The sequence below is a fragment of the Natator depressus genome, chromosome 21 (assembly GCF_965152275.1).
Source record: "Natator depressus isolate rNatDep1 chromosome 21, rNatDep2.hap1, whole genome shotgun sequence".
NCBI lineage: Eukaryota > Metazoa > Chordata > Testudines > Cheloniidae > Natator > Natator depressus.
In genome coordinates this window covers 9,551,708-9,567,283 of record NC_134254.1, presented here as the reverse complement: position 1 = coordinate 9,567,283, position 15,576 = coordinate 9,551,708, and the positions used below count along the sequence as shown (strand labels likewise).

At 46.2% G+C, this 15,576-nt stretch overlaps 1 protein-coding gene across 1 annotated transcript in view; it reads left to right on the top strand.

Annotated features, from left to right (window-relative positions):
* Window positions 1–2,565: 2,565 nt before the first annotated feature.
* The window catches only part of LOC141975540 (adenylate cyclase type 10-like), a 28,132-nt gene continuing 15,121 nt past the window's right edge, over window positions 2,566–15,576 (top strand). Inside the window, exons 1-15 of the mRNA XM_074935981.1 lie at window positions 2,566–3,277; window positions 4,358–4,462; window positions 6,362–6,400; window positions 6,649–6,792; window positions 7,090–7,295; window positions 7,974–8,064; window positions 8,554–8,642; window positions 8,774–8,965; window positions 9,658–9,779; window positions 10,750–10,826; window positions 10,915–11,104; window positions 11,579–11,634; window positions 12,250–12,403; window positions 13,541–13,730; window positions 14,683–14,769. Of these exons, the coding sequence (XP_074792082.1) occupies window positions 2,566–3,277; window positions 4,358–4,462; window positions 6,362–6,400; window positions 6,649–6,792; window positions 7,090–7,295; window positions 7,974–8,064; window positions 8,554–8,642; window positions 8,774–8,965; window positions 9,658–9,779; window positions 10,750–10,826; window positions 10,915–11,104; window positions 11,579–11,634; window positions 12,250–12,403; window positions 13,541–13,730; window positions 14,683–14,769 (2,454 nt within the window). The remainder of the gene's footprint in view (window positions 3,278–4,357; window positions 4,463–6,361; window positions 6,401–6,648; window positions 6,793–7,089; window positions 7,296–7,973; window positions 8,065–8,553; window positions 8,643–8,773; window positions 8,966–9,657; window positions 9,780–10,749; window positions 10,827–10,914; window positions 11,105–11,578; window positions 11,635–12,249; window positions 12,404–13,540; window positions 13,731–14,682; window positions 14,770–15,576) is intronic.

Below are 15,576 nucleotides of genomic sequence, written 5' to 3'. Positions count from 1 at the left end.
GTGACAGGAGGAAGACTCAAAGTAACAATTTAGTTGTGTAAACTGGAGGAAGAAAATCGGGTGGCAAACAGAGGAGAGGGATGGGTGAACAATGCCACCAGAAGACCCCTTTCCTTTGGATAAAAGGATACTAAACCTAAAATAGTAAAAACAGGTGGGAAAGCATCAAAGAGAGAAACAGAAAAGGGGGAAATGATTTATTTCAGTTTGTCAGCAGTCAGCCTGGAGGGGAGAGACTGCTTGACCAGATGCCAAGAGAACTGGAGTTCTTGGGCCAGCCACCTAGGAAGGTTCCCAAATTTCAGCCAGTAAAAATACAGGAAGGGAATTGCTACATTGGGATTTGTTTTTTGGCATGTAGACTATATTTTGTAATTAAAGATGATAATCTTTCCTGCCTAGTTCAATGTTCCCCATCCCCATGGTTGACATGAACTAAAATTTGCAAGGAGCTGTGTTGTAGTTTGTTGGTGTTGTACACAGTTAAGGGATGACATGGAACCCTAGTTTCAATTCATGACATGCAAATAAAGGAATACATTATTTTTGTATTTTGTCTTAGGTTGTATTTGTTTGTTACTTTTTTTGCATTTTCATTTTATTATTCAAAAAGCATTAGTTTGCCCCTTACATCGTTGGCATCTCTGGTTGGTTGCTCTGTCTTAAAATATTTTGGCCAATTAGAGTATGGTGCTTTTTTTCTTCTTCACTTGGCTACCATGAAACCCTTGCTTAACATTTTTTGTCATGTCCCCTATTTCAGGAAATATCAAACTCTTTCCTAACGAAGGAACAGTAAATATTTTGCTTTGTTTGAATGAACACATTATTGTAAATACTTTTTAAGGGCATTTGTACATTTTTGTCAATCTGGGTTATCGATGCACGCTGGGTGGTGGGAAGAGTAGTTCCATTCTGGATTAAGGGAGCCTCTCAGTCTTTCTGCTTTCATTTTACTACCAATTTCTATCCCAGAGAATCTTCTCTGAAAGTTGGGAAGTTAGGGGAATGGAGGTTGTTGGTCTGATATCTTGTATCTGCGTAATTAGCCCCTGTGTTTGTTTTTTCTTTAAGAATTTATACAACTCTTCACAAAACATCTAGAACTTCTTCCAGATAACCCCCCCCCCCCCCCAATAAATTCTCTGAGCCATAGTTGTAGAAGGTTTATAAAGACCTATGCATTTGTGCTACATAGATTTCTTGTAGGTAAGTTTTTTTTTATACAGTGCTTTGAAAACCTGGGTGTTTGTGTCATACTTTTTCTTTGTTTTGGTTTTCCTGTATTAGTGACACATTTCTGAAGGCCTTTGTTTGCTCAGTGAGATTGAAGATCTCAGCACCATGTTACAAAAAGATTCCAGGCTCTTTTTACAAATAAATTATACAACTGGGGATGCTGTGAGATAAAAGCCTGTAGTAAGTGAATGTGAGCACTCTAGCTTGTGTATTGGCTAGATTTGGACACAAATTCCAGATTGGGGGCACAGTACAGTAGGACAGATCAGGATATAAGAAATAATGATGGGTATGAGGCGAACTTGATGCTTGGTGAGTTGACCCCTAAAGTATTGGAGCATTGAACCTATCAAAACCAGTTTTATACAAGTGTAGAATGGGGTGTGGGAAATGATCCCTAAGTGATGCTAAGTAGTTTCAAAGGCTTTTGCATGTTAAAAAAAGTCAATTTCTTACTTTGTGAATGGGTGGGGGGGAAGGTATTGAGATTTGTGTAACGTAAGGCAACGTTTGTAAATAGTTCAAAAGTTTATAATTTTTTTTATATGATGCATTTTTTCAAGTGTATTTTGTCTTTAATAGATGCAATTGTAAGTACTGTGTACACTATCCAGCGAATAAAAAATTTATAAACTCTGAGCTCCTGGTTTTTGCTTTCTTTCTTATCTCTTTAAACTTTTCTGAGTGGTTGTGGTGCAATTGGGATGATTTTTACCCTTTCCTCTGCACCGCACATCCCCAAAAAAGTTCTGGCCTTGTTCACAGCATCTATAAACAGGTGGCATGCAATATTGATGAAGGCCAGACTACCCCAGGGGCCTGTGAGCAAGCTGTGAGTGACCGCACCTTCAGGCAGCCAGTCTCCCTGTAGCATGGCCTGCAGCCATGGAGGACAATTGGACTGTGCCTGTAAGGTCTTGTTTGATTGATTTTTTGCTGGTGCGGGGGGACCTGAGGGGGATGTCTCTGTTGGGAGCTTCCTGCAGGATGGGGCAGACCATGAGGGAGCAGGAAACAGAGGACATTCCCTTATTCTTCTCTCTCTTGCCCCATATTCTAGCACAATGGGGACTTTCAGCCGCTGAGGGTGGTACCTTGTAGAGGCTCTTGATTGGGTGATGGACTAATCTGTACAAGCCATAACGGTTAAACGGCTACTTGCAGCTAACAGGTCATGGGCTGGGGAAGCTCTGATTGGCCCTGCAGTGGGGAGTTCTGATTGGCCCTGAGAGGGGGCCTGGCTTCCCAGTGGGGAGTTCCGACTGGCTGAGGAAGGGTGACTCACCTCAGAACTTTTGAGTGTTTGAAGCTGCTTCTGGCACCAAGATGGCAGCTTATGGGAGGGAAGCATTGGTGGGCAACACCCAGGATGGATCCCTTCAGAGAGGAGCTGGGGATATGGGGACGTTGGCAGGGTCCTCTCACAGGGGGAAGATGGAGGAGTCAGCTGGGACCCCTCAGTGGGGGGTTGGGGACATGGGCCCAGCAGGGGAGCCCTCTCAGTGGGGGAAGATGGGTATGTCAAGTGGGCCTTTTCAGATGGTGGTGAAGGTCACGGCAGCATCTGACGAGTCTCTTTGGACAACAGGGGCATCTCGTAGTCCCCCTCAGAGTGGAGCAGGGGATGTGGAGGGCGAGAGCTGGTCTCTGCAGGAGGGGAGGGAAATGGCTGTGCCAAACAGATTCCCTCCGTGGGGCGAAGGGGACAGGGGAAGCTTCAGCTGGTTCCCTCAGCGTGGGAAGGTGACATATGAATCCCTGCAGACGGTAAAGGAGGAGATAATGCCTCAGACCCCACAGCTGGTAGAGGTAGCATCATTTTCCTGTGGGCCATCTCAGGAGGTGGGGAGGATGGGGGTGCTGAAGGAGTCCTCTCAGGAGATGGGGAAGAAGGAGGTGGAGGTGAGCTTCCCTCCCAGGCAGGTGCAGGTGGTTGCCCTGCTCCCAGACCTGCTGGTGTATAACAATCACTCCCTTCGGCGGATGCTGCCTTCCATGGAGACCTTCAATGGAGTCTTGCTCTGTGTGGAGATTACAGGTGAGGAACAGGGCTGCCCGTGGCAAATCTCTGTCTGTGCTCCCTTTGTGGATGGGGCAACCATTTGAGCTTATCAGTTGGTCAGCAGCTGCCTTTAAGGGTTTTCGGCACTGGCACCCTCTGCAAGGGGTGCTTTACAGGCTTTAAGGCTGGTCCTCAGTAAATTCCTGGACCTTCCCTTATTGTGTCTTATTTATCTAGGTTCTTTTATCAGTGCTATATGAGTGTCCTTGAAAAGAACCCCTTTTGTTTAATATCCTCTCTGCCAGTTGCTTGAGTGGGCTCCCAGCCTTGAAGGCTCATCCCTTTTTGCCTTCCTTTAGACAAAGTGGGGATTTGACCTTGTGAAATTCTGGCAGAAAGTGGTGTCTCTTTTCCAACTGAGCCAGTCTGACTACCTGTCTCGGGCCTTAATCCCTGCTGCATCCCGAGGCAGCTTTGCTCCACTGAGGAGATGGGAAGGTTCCAGTTTGTCCAACATCATGATTAGAAATGAGTATGATAACTTCAGCCTAGGACAATGGTTCTCAAAGTTTTGTACTGGTGACCCCTTTCACATAGCAGGCCTCTGAGTGAGACCCCCCCCCCTTATAAATTAAAAACACTTTTAAATATATTTAACACCATTATAAATGCTGTAGGCCAAGCACAATTTGGAGTGGAGGCTGACAGGTCGAGACTCCCCCGCCCCCATGTAATAACCTCACGACCCCCTAAGGAAAACTGACCCCAAGTTTGAGAACCCCTGGTCTAAGACTTAGTGGGTGTTAATCCTTCCACTGGGCGCGCTCACAAAGTTCAACACAAACAATAGAGCTCTTCAAAGAATCCCAAGGCTTGAAATAGAAGGTGCATGCATGTCTCTAGAAAGCACTGTCAGTCTCTTATTTCATAAGTACCAAACTCACCACAAACTGTACATTATTCATATAATTTGTAATGGAAAGTGTATTTGACTGCAATAGCTGAGACCTGCCACTTATAGCCCCTTCCCTAGTTAGGCATCTGCTATTCTTTGGTACAATATTGAAAACTCCCTCGGGATGACGGTTTGGCCTTCTGTCTTTGCATGTGTCACAGGATTAACTGCTCTCCTTGAAAAGCTATACACAAACAATGACCTGAACTGTGGCATGGAACAGCTGACCCAGATGCTCAATGATTACATAGAAGGGATAATGGAGCGTAAGTACTACCTCCCCCGAGAGGTGGAGAGGTGAAGTATCTGTTCAGGGCTGTACGAAACTGAGAATTGGAGATTAGCTTGATTCTGCCAAAATGCTGTTCTTTCTGAGACATCTGGTCCTTTATTTTCTTGGTGGTCTTCCAGGAGTATCACCTAACTCTTCACTGCCCCCTCCAGATATCATAAAGCAATGGTCATCCTGATCAAATGTAACTAGATGGACACCTCTTACCACTTGTCGCTTTTGTGGCGCAGAAGAAAGTTTCTCCCGTAAAAGGGTTGGAGGAGGCTTTCAGAGGGGCAGTTACGATGCCCACCTCTCAGAGTCAATAGGAGTTGGGGTGCCACTCTCCCCTTAATACCTTTGAAGGGGCATTAGTTTTATTTTGTGTCACCACCTGGCTGTTTCTCTGTCATAGGGAGGTTTCAGATCTTTTCTCTTGAGGGGGAATCTGTGTATTGTAAATAAACACAGCACAGGCAGAAAAGGCTAATTTACCAATTCTGGAGTACCAAGCCACACTGGGTCAAGGTGGGCTGTTACACAGGGCTTTATGTAGACTCCTTCTCCCTTCTTTTTTGCAGTTGAGCTGCATAGCTGGTGTCATCCAATCTCTAACAAATGGTTGTCAAGTCTTACAAATTACAGTTGGAAATTTGGGGCACCCTGGAAAGAAGCATAACGACTTTGACCTACTTTTAACATGGGTTCAAAACAAGTCTTCAACCAACCATTATTAAATTTTATACCCTGTCACGTCTTCCTGTTTGTTGTTTCCCCCTGCTTTTTATGATATTTTTATATAATAAGCACGTATGCGATTAAAAACAACCTTACACAGCTATAACAAAAGGTCATGCTCTTAAACATATTTTTGCTTAACAAGCAGATTAGTGCTTATTTGCTAATAATTCTTTATCATCTCTTTTATCATTACTTTTTGCTAAGTTTTATGTGGGAGTTCTCTAGCATATCCTTCATATACCCACAGTATTAACCTTCTTATGTTGGTGTTACTAGAGTCTTCGGGGAAACCAGCTCTGAAATGAGATGATCGTAGCATTGCTGTACAGAGGGTGGAGGTGGTGTGTTTAACTCCGTAAGCCAGGAAACTTTGGTGGGCCAGCAGATGTTCACTCTTGGTCAAGCAGCATTGCTCTGCTGCAGAGGAATATATTAAAGAAGATGCAACCCCTACCCCAAGGAATTTGTAAATAATGTGCACTGCTGGCTGCCATTTCTGTGTTTCTGAAAATGTGTTTTAAAAATAAGTGTTTTATTATTCTAGCTAAATCCCTGTTTTCTCTTCTTAGTGGTTGTGGTATTGGAGAGTGAGTTAAACTTGGGCTCTTGTTCTCTGGCATGTTAGTGGCTTCTGTGGTGACGTGCTCAAATTGGCACACGCTCATCCATAAAGGAATGAGTTCATTGGTTGAAAGTGGAAAATCCTGGGGTCCTGATCACATGTGACGGTTAGCTCTCCTTGCAAGCATATGAATTTGTGGACTATTAGTCCTAAAGTGCTGGCCAAATTCCAGTTAGAATAATTGGATTCTGTCCTCCTCTTAGATGCACACCCTGCCCCAATCTCCATGTTCATACGACACTGAGCACAACGAGGTTCCCAAGCCTGAGCAGGGTCTCTGAGCACTACCAAAATGCAAATATTTAAATAATTTCCCCCCACTGAATCCCATGAGAGTGCTGTTTCCCCTTTCCATTCTCCACTGTTATGCAGTCTTCCTATGCGTTATAAAACAGTTATGCCCTATCTCAGCAATGCCAAAGTGGTTCTTGTGTAGATCTATAGTTTGTAAAGCTCTTTAGGATGAAAGCAGCTGTATAATGAAGATGGCATTACATTCTGTCTCATTTATTCATTTTCTGTGTTCTTCAGATGTGCTTTGTTTCGGAGGCGATATCTTGAACTTCACAGGTACTTCTTACATTGTACTATGCCTTTGAAATGTATCAGTGGCTATTACAGTATTTTTGGCCTGATTTGCCACCCACTGGAGTTAAAAAAAAAAAAAAAAAAAAAAAAAAAAAAAAAATGGCAAAGCTCCCATTGACTTCAGTGGTACAGGATCAGGCCCTTCATGGGTCTCACCAGATGGAAATCACACACATGAAAAGAGCCATCTCTGTTTCATGCCCCCTTCCATTCTGCTCTCTCTCCTGCAGGGGATGCATTGCTGGTGCTCTGGAAGGTCGAACGAAGCCAGCTCAGTGACATCATTACACTTGCAGCAAAATGCAGCCTGGAGATGCAGGAGCAGTTCGGGTTTAGCTACATGGAAGTGGGCCCAGAGCTCCGACTGAAGATCGGTACAGATGCCTAATGGAAGAAATATGTGACAGCAACCCCAGCTCCGAAGAAACATATTGGCAGCTCACCTGGTCTTCTCTGAGTGCTTGCTCATGTCCATTCCATATTAGGTGTGTGTGCTTGACACATGCACTGGTGCTGGAAGTTTTTCTCTTAGCAGCATCTGTAGGGGACCGACTCTGGCACCATCAGGAGTGGAAGTGAGCACACACACCTAATATGGAATGGACATGAGCAACACATCGTGAAGAACACCACTTACGGAAAAAGTAACTGTCTTTTTCTTTTCCTTTCAGGGTTGTCTGCAGGCCATGTGTCTCAGCTCATTGTCGGTGATGAGATGCGTCAGTACTGGCTGGTGACTGGCCAGCAAGTGGATGATGTGAGGCTGGCACAAAGCCTGGCACAAGCTCGTGAGGTGATTCTATCACCGAACTGCTGGGAGCTCTGTGACCGGGACGTGTTAGAAGCAGAAATGCTTAAAGGCCAAAAAGCCAGGAAGGTAGGAGCCCCATAGTGCTTTTGCAATTACTATGCAGTGAAGTCCGTAATATGGAGTCCACTGATGTCAAAAGAGGAGAGCCTCATTGAGTTCAGTGAGCTTTGGATCAGTCCATTAACCAACATATACCAGGCTGGCTTGTGTTCATAGGGTTCCCTTTTCTGTTAGCTAGTGGGACTTTTTCTTGAGCTGAGCTTGTGCTTTTACAGCCAAAGATTGTGAGTTCTATTCCCCCATGCTATGCTGAGCATGTGCTAAATTGCTGCAGGGTACCTTCCCTCTGAGGGAAATTTGAGCAACTGTTTTACTTTTAAGGCTAGCAGTTCTTCCCAATTTCTGATGATCACCAGATGGGGTCAGTTCATGGTGTCATTCTAGGGCCTTTTGGCCTGATTTTCAGAAGAGCTGAGCACCCACAAATCCTAGGGAAGTCAATGAGGAGGGGCAGGTGCTCAGCCCCTTTGCAAATCCAGAACCTTTAACTTCTGGCACAAGCGGGCTGAATATAGCCAGGAAGGTGTCAATAGTGGGAATGATAAAATTAGTTTGGGGTGCAATTTAGGCATGATGACCATAGTGAAGGATGAGATCCAGGGTTATTCCAGCATCTGTTGATGTATTTTTTACCGAGCAGACTTTGGGGAAATGACACTGTCTATAATTTTTCTGTGTACTCAGCTGCAATACCTAAAGATCTTCCACCCACCTGATTTTGATGAACACTTTGAAAAGTGCATAGACCATCTACAGCATTATCCAAACGATGAAGGTGAGATCCTCGCATTCAGCGTCCAAGCCAACAAGAATGCAGGATCCCTGGAATAGGGAGAGGCCTTCGCCCCCTCCCCCCGCTTTTGCCTCTTGATAACTTAAACCAGCATTTCTCAAACTGGGGTCTGCGGCGGGTACTCCAGGGGGTCCGCGGGCCATGCTGATCAACTCCTCCCCCTCCCTCCCTCAACTCCTCCTCTTCCTCCCAGCGCCTCCTGCACACTGGGAGAACAGCTGTTCCCTGGTGTGCAGAAGGCACTGGGAGGGAGGGGGAGGAGCAGGGATGGGGCGGGGAAGAGGAGGGTAGGAGTGGAGCGGGGCAGGAAGAGGGGGCAGGGCTTTGGGGGAAGGGGTGGAGTGGGGGTGGGGCCTGGGGCTGAGCAGAGGACTTGGGGGTCTGTGAAAAAAAATTTAAATCAAAATGGGCGTCCTCGGGTTGCTAAAGTTTGAGAACCGCTGACTTAAACCATATAAATTCCTTTCCCAGTCCTACTGAGAAATGCTGTGGCACTGGCTTCCAGTCATGGACTCGAGCTGGCCTTGCGGAGGTTTGTCTTGGGAAATGTTCTGAAGAAGGTAAGATGCTGATGTTTCTGTTCTGATACGTGCTGTTCATCCCCAGTGAATCCCCACCCGAGGCAATGAAGAGAGTAAATCCCAGGTGCATGGAGGAACTGAGTCTTTCCCCCATGTTCCTTATCTTCCAGATTGACGACAATCAGCCACTGGAGTTTGTATCCGAACTTCGACTGGTAACCGCGGTCTCTGTCAAGCTGCAATTTCATGAGAGCACAAAAATGACAGAGCTGTGCAAATTGGTCCAGGATGCCACTGTGAGCATCTCTGGTATCATGGAGGGCTGGAGAGGCAAAATTATCAAAATCTCCACGTTTGGCAAAGTGAGTAAAGCAGGGCTTAGCTGCTCTGTGAAATGCAACCCAGCTGGCACAGGGATCACTGTGAGAATTAGGGAGAGGCATGCCCACTAGGATGGCATGGGTGGGGATTGGCATTCAGCTGCCAATCAGGCACAGAAAATCTCAGACAGTGGCATCTGTCCAATAGTAAGAACCAACTGATGTTTGTGAGCAATTGGGATACCTGGTGCTTTTGGCCTGAGCAACGCTTTTACCATTGTGGTTGTTTGTTTGTATTACAGCGGCACATAGAAAGGCCAGCTAAGATATGGGGCCCATTTGTGCTGGGCGCTGGCCATACGCCATAGTAAGAAATAGTCCCTGCCCCAGAGAGCTTATTGTCCTGACTGACAACGGATGGGAGAAAGGAAATATCATTGCCCCGTTTTTTACAGGGAGTCTGCCAGGCAGCTGGGAATCAAACCCAGATCTGTTAAGGCCCAGCCTTAATCACAGGACCATCCTTTTCCTCAGCCCTCTTTGTTCCCAAACTCTTTGTAACCTCATGCAAAATGCATCATGCCTGTAGCTTTTCAGAATTCAAGCATTTAAGGAAGTCTTGGATGTTTGAAGGCACAACTGGGTTGAGCCCCTCTGGCATATCCTTAATGGAATACTTGGGTTACTTATTAATCTACTTTTAACCACTTCTCCTTTTCTGTCCTTCAACACAGGGCTGCACGTTTCTGTGTGTCTTTGGGCTGCCTGGTGATAAGAGGGAGGAGGAGAGCACCCATGCCTTAGATAGTGCAATTAGCATCTCTAATCTCTGCTCTAAGAATCTCATAAAAATTGAGTAAGTGCAATGACCCTCTGCCTGGGTCATCAGCAGGCTCCCAACCTGGGATCTTCAGCACTACAGCACTGACTTTTACCAACTGAGCTAAGGGAGTTAGCTGGCAGCAGTAGTTGGCTGTTATCTTCTAGTGGACCAGAGTCCGTTGTGTTTTTCTTTTGTTCTTTGGTCCAATGCACTGTTGGAACTGAGCTGCCAAGACTTGCAGGGGTCTGGGAGAAACATTCATTCGTTTTAACCTCCTGTCATGGATCACACTGACCGCTGCTTGAGAAAATGTGACTCCGCCATGGCTTAATTCCAGTGCTGGTCACGAGTGGGAGCTGTACAGCGACACAGGTTGTCATGGGTATTGACAACCAGAAATAACAAGAAAAATATCTGAAAGTAAATGTGTTAGGAACACAGGAACTGCCAGGCTGGATCAGATCAGGGATCCATCTAGTCCCGTATTTTGTCTCTGACCATGGCTGCTTCAGAGGAAGATGCAAGAGCCCTGCATTTATGGGGTAACCTGCTCAAAGGGAAAGCTTCTTCCTTGCCCCATTAATTAGAGATTGGCTTGTACCTTGATGCAGGAAGGTTTATATCCCTTCTAAAACTTTTTTTTTATCATTACCACTGTAATTCTGGATGTTCACTGGGTGTTTTATTCTGGAAAGGAACTGATTATTACTTGGGATAATATTTCTCCAGTGCCGTTACATCCCCTGATCACCAGCCTGCCAGTCCTGTGAAAACCACCATTGCTCTGAGATCAGCACAGAACAAAAGTGTTTCATGACATTACGGGGACCGAGTGTTAATTGGCCAGTGGACGAGCCAATCATTTATCACAGGCCCAGAACAATAGTGGCAAGCCCTGTAGTGAGTCTAGATCACAAATAAAGCAAAGAGGCTGAGAAAGCTATAGCTATGGAGAGAGTTAGCAGGAGACGGCTGATTCCATGTTGCTCTTACTCTATTTTAGGCTTGTTTCCATTGGGATTACAAGTGGAGTAGCGTTCTGCGGAGTTGCTGGCATGCGTTCTAGACAAGAATATACAGGTAGGATAGGACTTAGCTGTGGTGCGTGTGTGTGTGTGAATCCGTTAGATTGCTCACAGCCTTTCCCCATACTCTATTCCTGACGCAGTCACTGGCTCGAAGGTTAAGATGGCCTCCAGGATGCTGACGCTCTATCCAGGGATGATATCATGTGATGAAGATACTTACTCAAAATCTGGGTTTCCCGGCTGTTTTTTTAAGAAGCTTCCAGAGAAGGAGACGAGCGATGCCAGGAGCCCTGGGGTAACTTATGAATATCTCGGCAGAAAGAGAAACCTGTAAGTCACTCCTATGTGCTCCTTCCAGTACAAGCAAGAGAGAAGGAAAAATCTAACTCTGTTAACTCAAAGGCTGGATATTCTTACCCAGGGGTCAGCAATCCCAGAGAGCTTGCAAACAGGCATAGATGGTTGGGACCACCGTGCCCTTCCCATCTTGCTAAATAGAAGCTGGGACCTGACTTGTTCCCAGCTAGATGGAAGGAGTTCTGATAAGGAAAAGGTTGAGAACCACTGTCCTTCTCCAAACAACTGCCTGAAATGTCCTCCAACCACCTGCATTTCCACTGGGGTTAAGAATGGGCTGTATGCAGCAAATGAATGAGCCCATCTAACTCTTTCATTTCGCCTCTGGGCAGCCAGATGGGTTCATGGAGCTTCTGAAATTCTTTCTTCTGTTCTCTTTATTTCTTACCTAGCATCTGATAGTCCAGATAGGTGATCACTGACTTTTGCCGTCCTTCCTCCTTTTAGAATGTTTGGAAAGTCGGGCTTTCCCAGGAAGAAGGATGGGAATCGGCCCTTGCTGGGTAGGTGGATCTATCCTCCTGGCACAGTATTAATAATGTGCAGAACATCCCTAAAGGTCAGGAAGGGACGCAATGGTGGGAGGAAGGACATAGGGATAAACAGGCAGGGGAGTTGCCATCTAACAACATCAGGGAAAGTAATAGCCATATGTTTTTGTTTAAAGCAAAATATCAGTTCTGATTTTCCCCCTCTCCTGTTCCCATGTGTCCACAGTTCTGATGCTTATCTTTGCAGGCAAGATAAAGGGTTGTAGGCCAGCAGCCCAACCGGTTACAAGGCACCTGTGATTGAGACAGACATGCAACCTATAAATGAGAGAGGACAATTCACAAGCTAGCTCGTCTGCTTGATGGCACCACAGCGCAATGCCAGATGTAGGATTAGAACTCAGGCCCAGAGCTCTTCCTCATGGCCCCTGAGCTGGACACACCCCAGAGAGGGTTTACTTAAGCCCACGGCATGTTGGAGTGTTTTTTTTCTTGTTGCTTTTGAACAACTCCCTAAGACCAATGTCTGTAGTAGCATTTTAGAGACAGCCACTTCCACTGCATGGCTGGGAAGAACAATGTCCTATACCCTAGTATACTGTCTATAAAATGCCTTCCTCTTGAAAGGTCGCGAGAAAGAGATCAGAATCTTCCAGGCTGCACTGCAAGAATTTGTGAGAGACAGAGAAGGCCGTGTTGTTATGTACGAAGGCTCTACGGGCTATGGAAAAAGCCGATTAATTGCTGAAATAGACTACCTAGCTAGGGAGGAAAATCACAGGTCAGTTCTCTTAACTTTGCTTAGTAGCATCCCTGTTCCAGTCTTGGGCCACCACACAGTTCTGCAAAGGCTCCTCAATCCTGACTTGTGTATCCTAGACTTAATACACCCCTAAGCATAATGCAGGGTCTTATCAATGTGTAGTTAGATATTTATCTGAACCTCCTAGGCAATTGTTTTTGAGTTTCAGGGGAAGATATTTGCTAGGATGTTTTTGTCTCTCTCTGAGCCTCTTCCCCACAACAATCTCATCCATGGAGCCAGATCAACCCTTCCGGCGGGTGTCACGAGCGACGGTTGCAATGTGTGTTCATCGTGATACCACCACAGTCATTCAGTGTAACCACTTACTCAGTGGCTCTTGGTGACCGCCATGTGAACTCAGAGCGGTGACAAAATGCCACGTGAAGCACCTTCGCCTGTATCTGGGTCTCACCAGTGAGGGCTCCGTTATCATGGATAAAATACCATCCCCATCGCCTCAATGAGCCAACACTGGAGGGGAGGGTAATTTAGCTGCCAGTGATCCCGTCATGTGATCTCCCACCTCTATTTGTCCTGTAGTTTAGGTGGCTTTCTTTTTATTCCCTGTGGCTGCTTCTGCAGGCAGAATTGCTCCCTATGTCAGTGAAAAACAGACATGAATAGCAGGATGTGCTGGGTATGAAATCAAGAGTGAATGTTTTCCCCAAGAAGCCAGCTCCAAATCGGAACACAGAAGTCAGGGGCTTGATGCAGGAATCAGTGGGCGAGATTCTATGGCCTGTGCACTGTTAACGTTATGTTTTATAGTTATAGTCAGACCAGATGATCGTAATGGTTCCTTCAGGGTTTAAAATCTATGGCTCACCACCATCATATGTCGTACTGTGTTGGGTGTATCTAGCTTGCCCATATACCACTCAAGAGGCTGCATCTCCCCCCTGCCCTCCCGACACAGTTTCTGTCAGACACTTCTAATCAAGGTTGGGGGCAGATCTCTAAGAAGCAGCTTCACAAGCTGCTCAGAGGACGCTCTATAGAATGAGACCTTTGAGTCTGTGTCCGTACAGTGCCTAGCACAATGGGGTCCTGGGCCGTGACTGGGGTTCCTTGGTGCTACCATGATACAAATAATAATAATAATTTTCAACACAGGGTGGTAGCACTGGAGCTGTCCAAAGTAGATATCCAGGAGTCCTTCTATGCTATTCGGTCACTTATGGCCATATTCTTCGGGATCGATGCCTGTAGACCTTATAAGAGACAAGACATCCTCCAAAGCAAGCTCAATGGGCTGTGGGATGAGACCTTCTACTGTCTCCTCAATAATCAGTTCCTTGTGAAGGTAATGGGGAAAGCACCTGCTCTCTGGGAGAAGACCCAGTGATGTGTAACCACTTTGTGCATGAGCCGGTTACAAGGAGCGGGGGGTTCAGTTGAGTCCTTCATTTCTGCCAGGCCCATGTCTCAGCATCTTTCATCCTTGCCTTGAATTTCACGGCAGAAATGTCAAAATTGTGGCCAGGATCAAATTTCCAAATCAGAAAGCCAAAACGTTTTCACTGTTCTGGATGGGACTGACCGGTACATTGGATACAGCTACTAAATTTCCCTGAATTTGTCTGGAGCATCCAGTGATCTCAAAGAATTCAAAACCCCCTTGACGTGCTGTGAGCTCGGAATTAGGCAACCTTCTGTTCACCTTTGCCTGAGATTAGCCTCATTGCCGTTATGATGCCAGCTCCTTGAGTCTCAGTCTTGCTTTGGGGGCACAGCTCTTACCCCTTAAAGAGCATTGCGGGAGACCTGGTGAGGAGTTTATGGAGAGGAGTAATCCAGCCCAAGGCAAGGGGGTGTGTGAGGGAGGGAGTTCAATGCATGCAGAAGTGTTTCCTTGCTGATTTCATCATTGAGTGCCGTTGACGGTCAGCGGCGATGCCACTGGTGGGTGGTGATCTTTGTGGTGTGGATAACTGCCCGCTAGGTATTGGACTAAGAGCCAGCAAATGCATGTAATGTTGTTCATCAAACAGTGGCCAGATGGGAACATCATAGTGACATGGGTCAAGTTCAAGCCAGTGGCCTAGGAAGCAAAAGGTTCCATTGGGTGTCCCATGACAAATCCTGAGTCATTAGGTCTCCACAGGGAAAGGTTTGTTAAAAAAAAAAAAAAAGTGACGAGCGATGCATGTACACCTTGCTGCACTGGAAATGTCTTGGCTGCTTTTCTGCTAATATGCATTAACTCCCAAGCATGCTGCGTCTCTTGCTAACTGTGCTGGTGTCTTCCTGACCAGTTCCCCATGTCAGCTGAGGTTTCTCACATGGACAATGAGACAAAGCAAAAAGAAGAGGAAATGCTTTTCCTCAGAGTTCTGCGGAAGGTGAGCGAACCCCATCACCATATAAATGAGGTGAACAGACATTCCAAACTAGGTACAAATGAGAGGTTGGGCTTGCAGGTGTTAAACCGTGCCCCTGGATAGGTCATCGGCTGTGGGGATAGAACATGGGTTGAGCATCTATTGCCTGAGTGTAGATCCAGCTCTGTCAGCTGTGGCTGTAAAAGGTTCATCAACCTCTGTATGTGGCCCAGCCCACCACTAGAAGGTACAGAGCACCACCCTGAGTGGGTTACAAAGGCATGGCTAGCAAACAGCTTTACTTCAATGGATGACCATCCACTTGGACTATCTTCCCCAAAGACTCAATAGGGATGTCTTCCCTGAATCTGAGATGCTTGGTGGAGGCCCTTCCTGAATACACGGGCTGGGATTTTCAAAAGCAGCTGTCTCTCTTAGGAGCACAAGTCCTGTTGATAGTCACTGGGATTTCTGTTCCTAAATCAGCCGGGTGCCCTTGAAAATCACCTCGCATAGCGCTTGTTCCTGCCTTGAAAACTGGTAAAAAGGTTCATCTCCTTACCAGTTAAATGCTGGGTTAGAAATATGGGGCCAGATTCTCACCTGGTTTAACCTGACCTCAACATCGACCTCAACAGAGCTACGCTGTTTTACGCGAACCGAGGAAGTAGCTTGAGGAGTTTTAACATTCAGGCTCAACAGGTGCAGGGAGGAATCAGTAGAGAGTTGAACTGATGTCAATTAAAAATACCCAGCTTACAAAAATGAAGCAAACCCCTGTCTGGTCTGTCCTGGCTCTTTTTCTCTCCTCTTGAAGCCTGGCCAAAT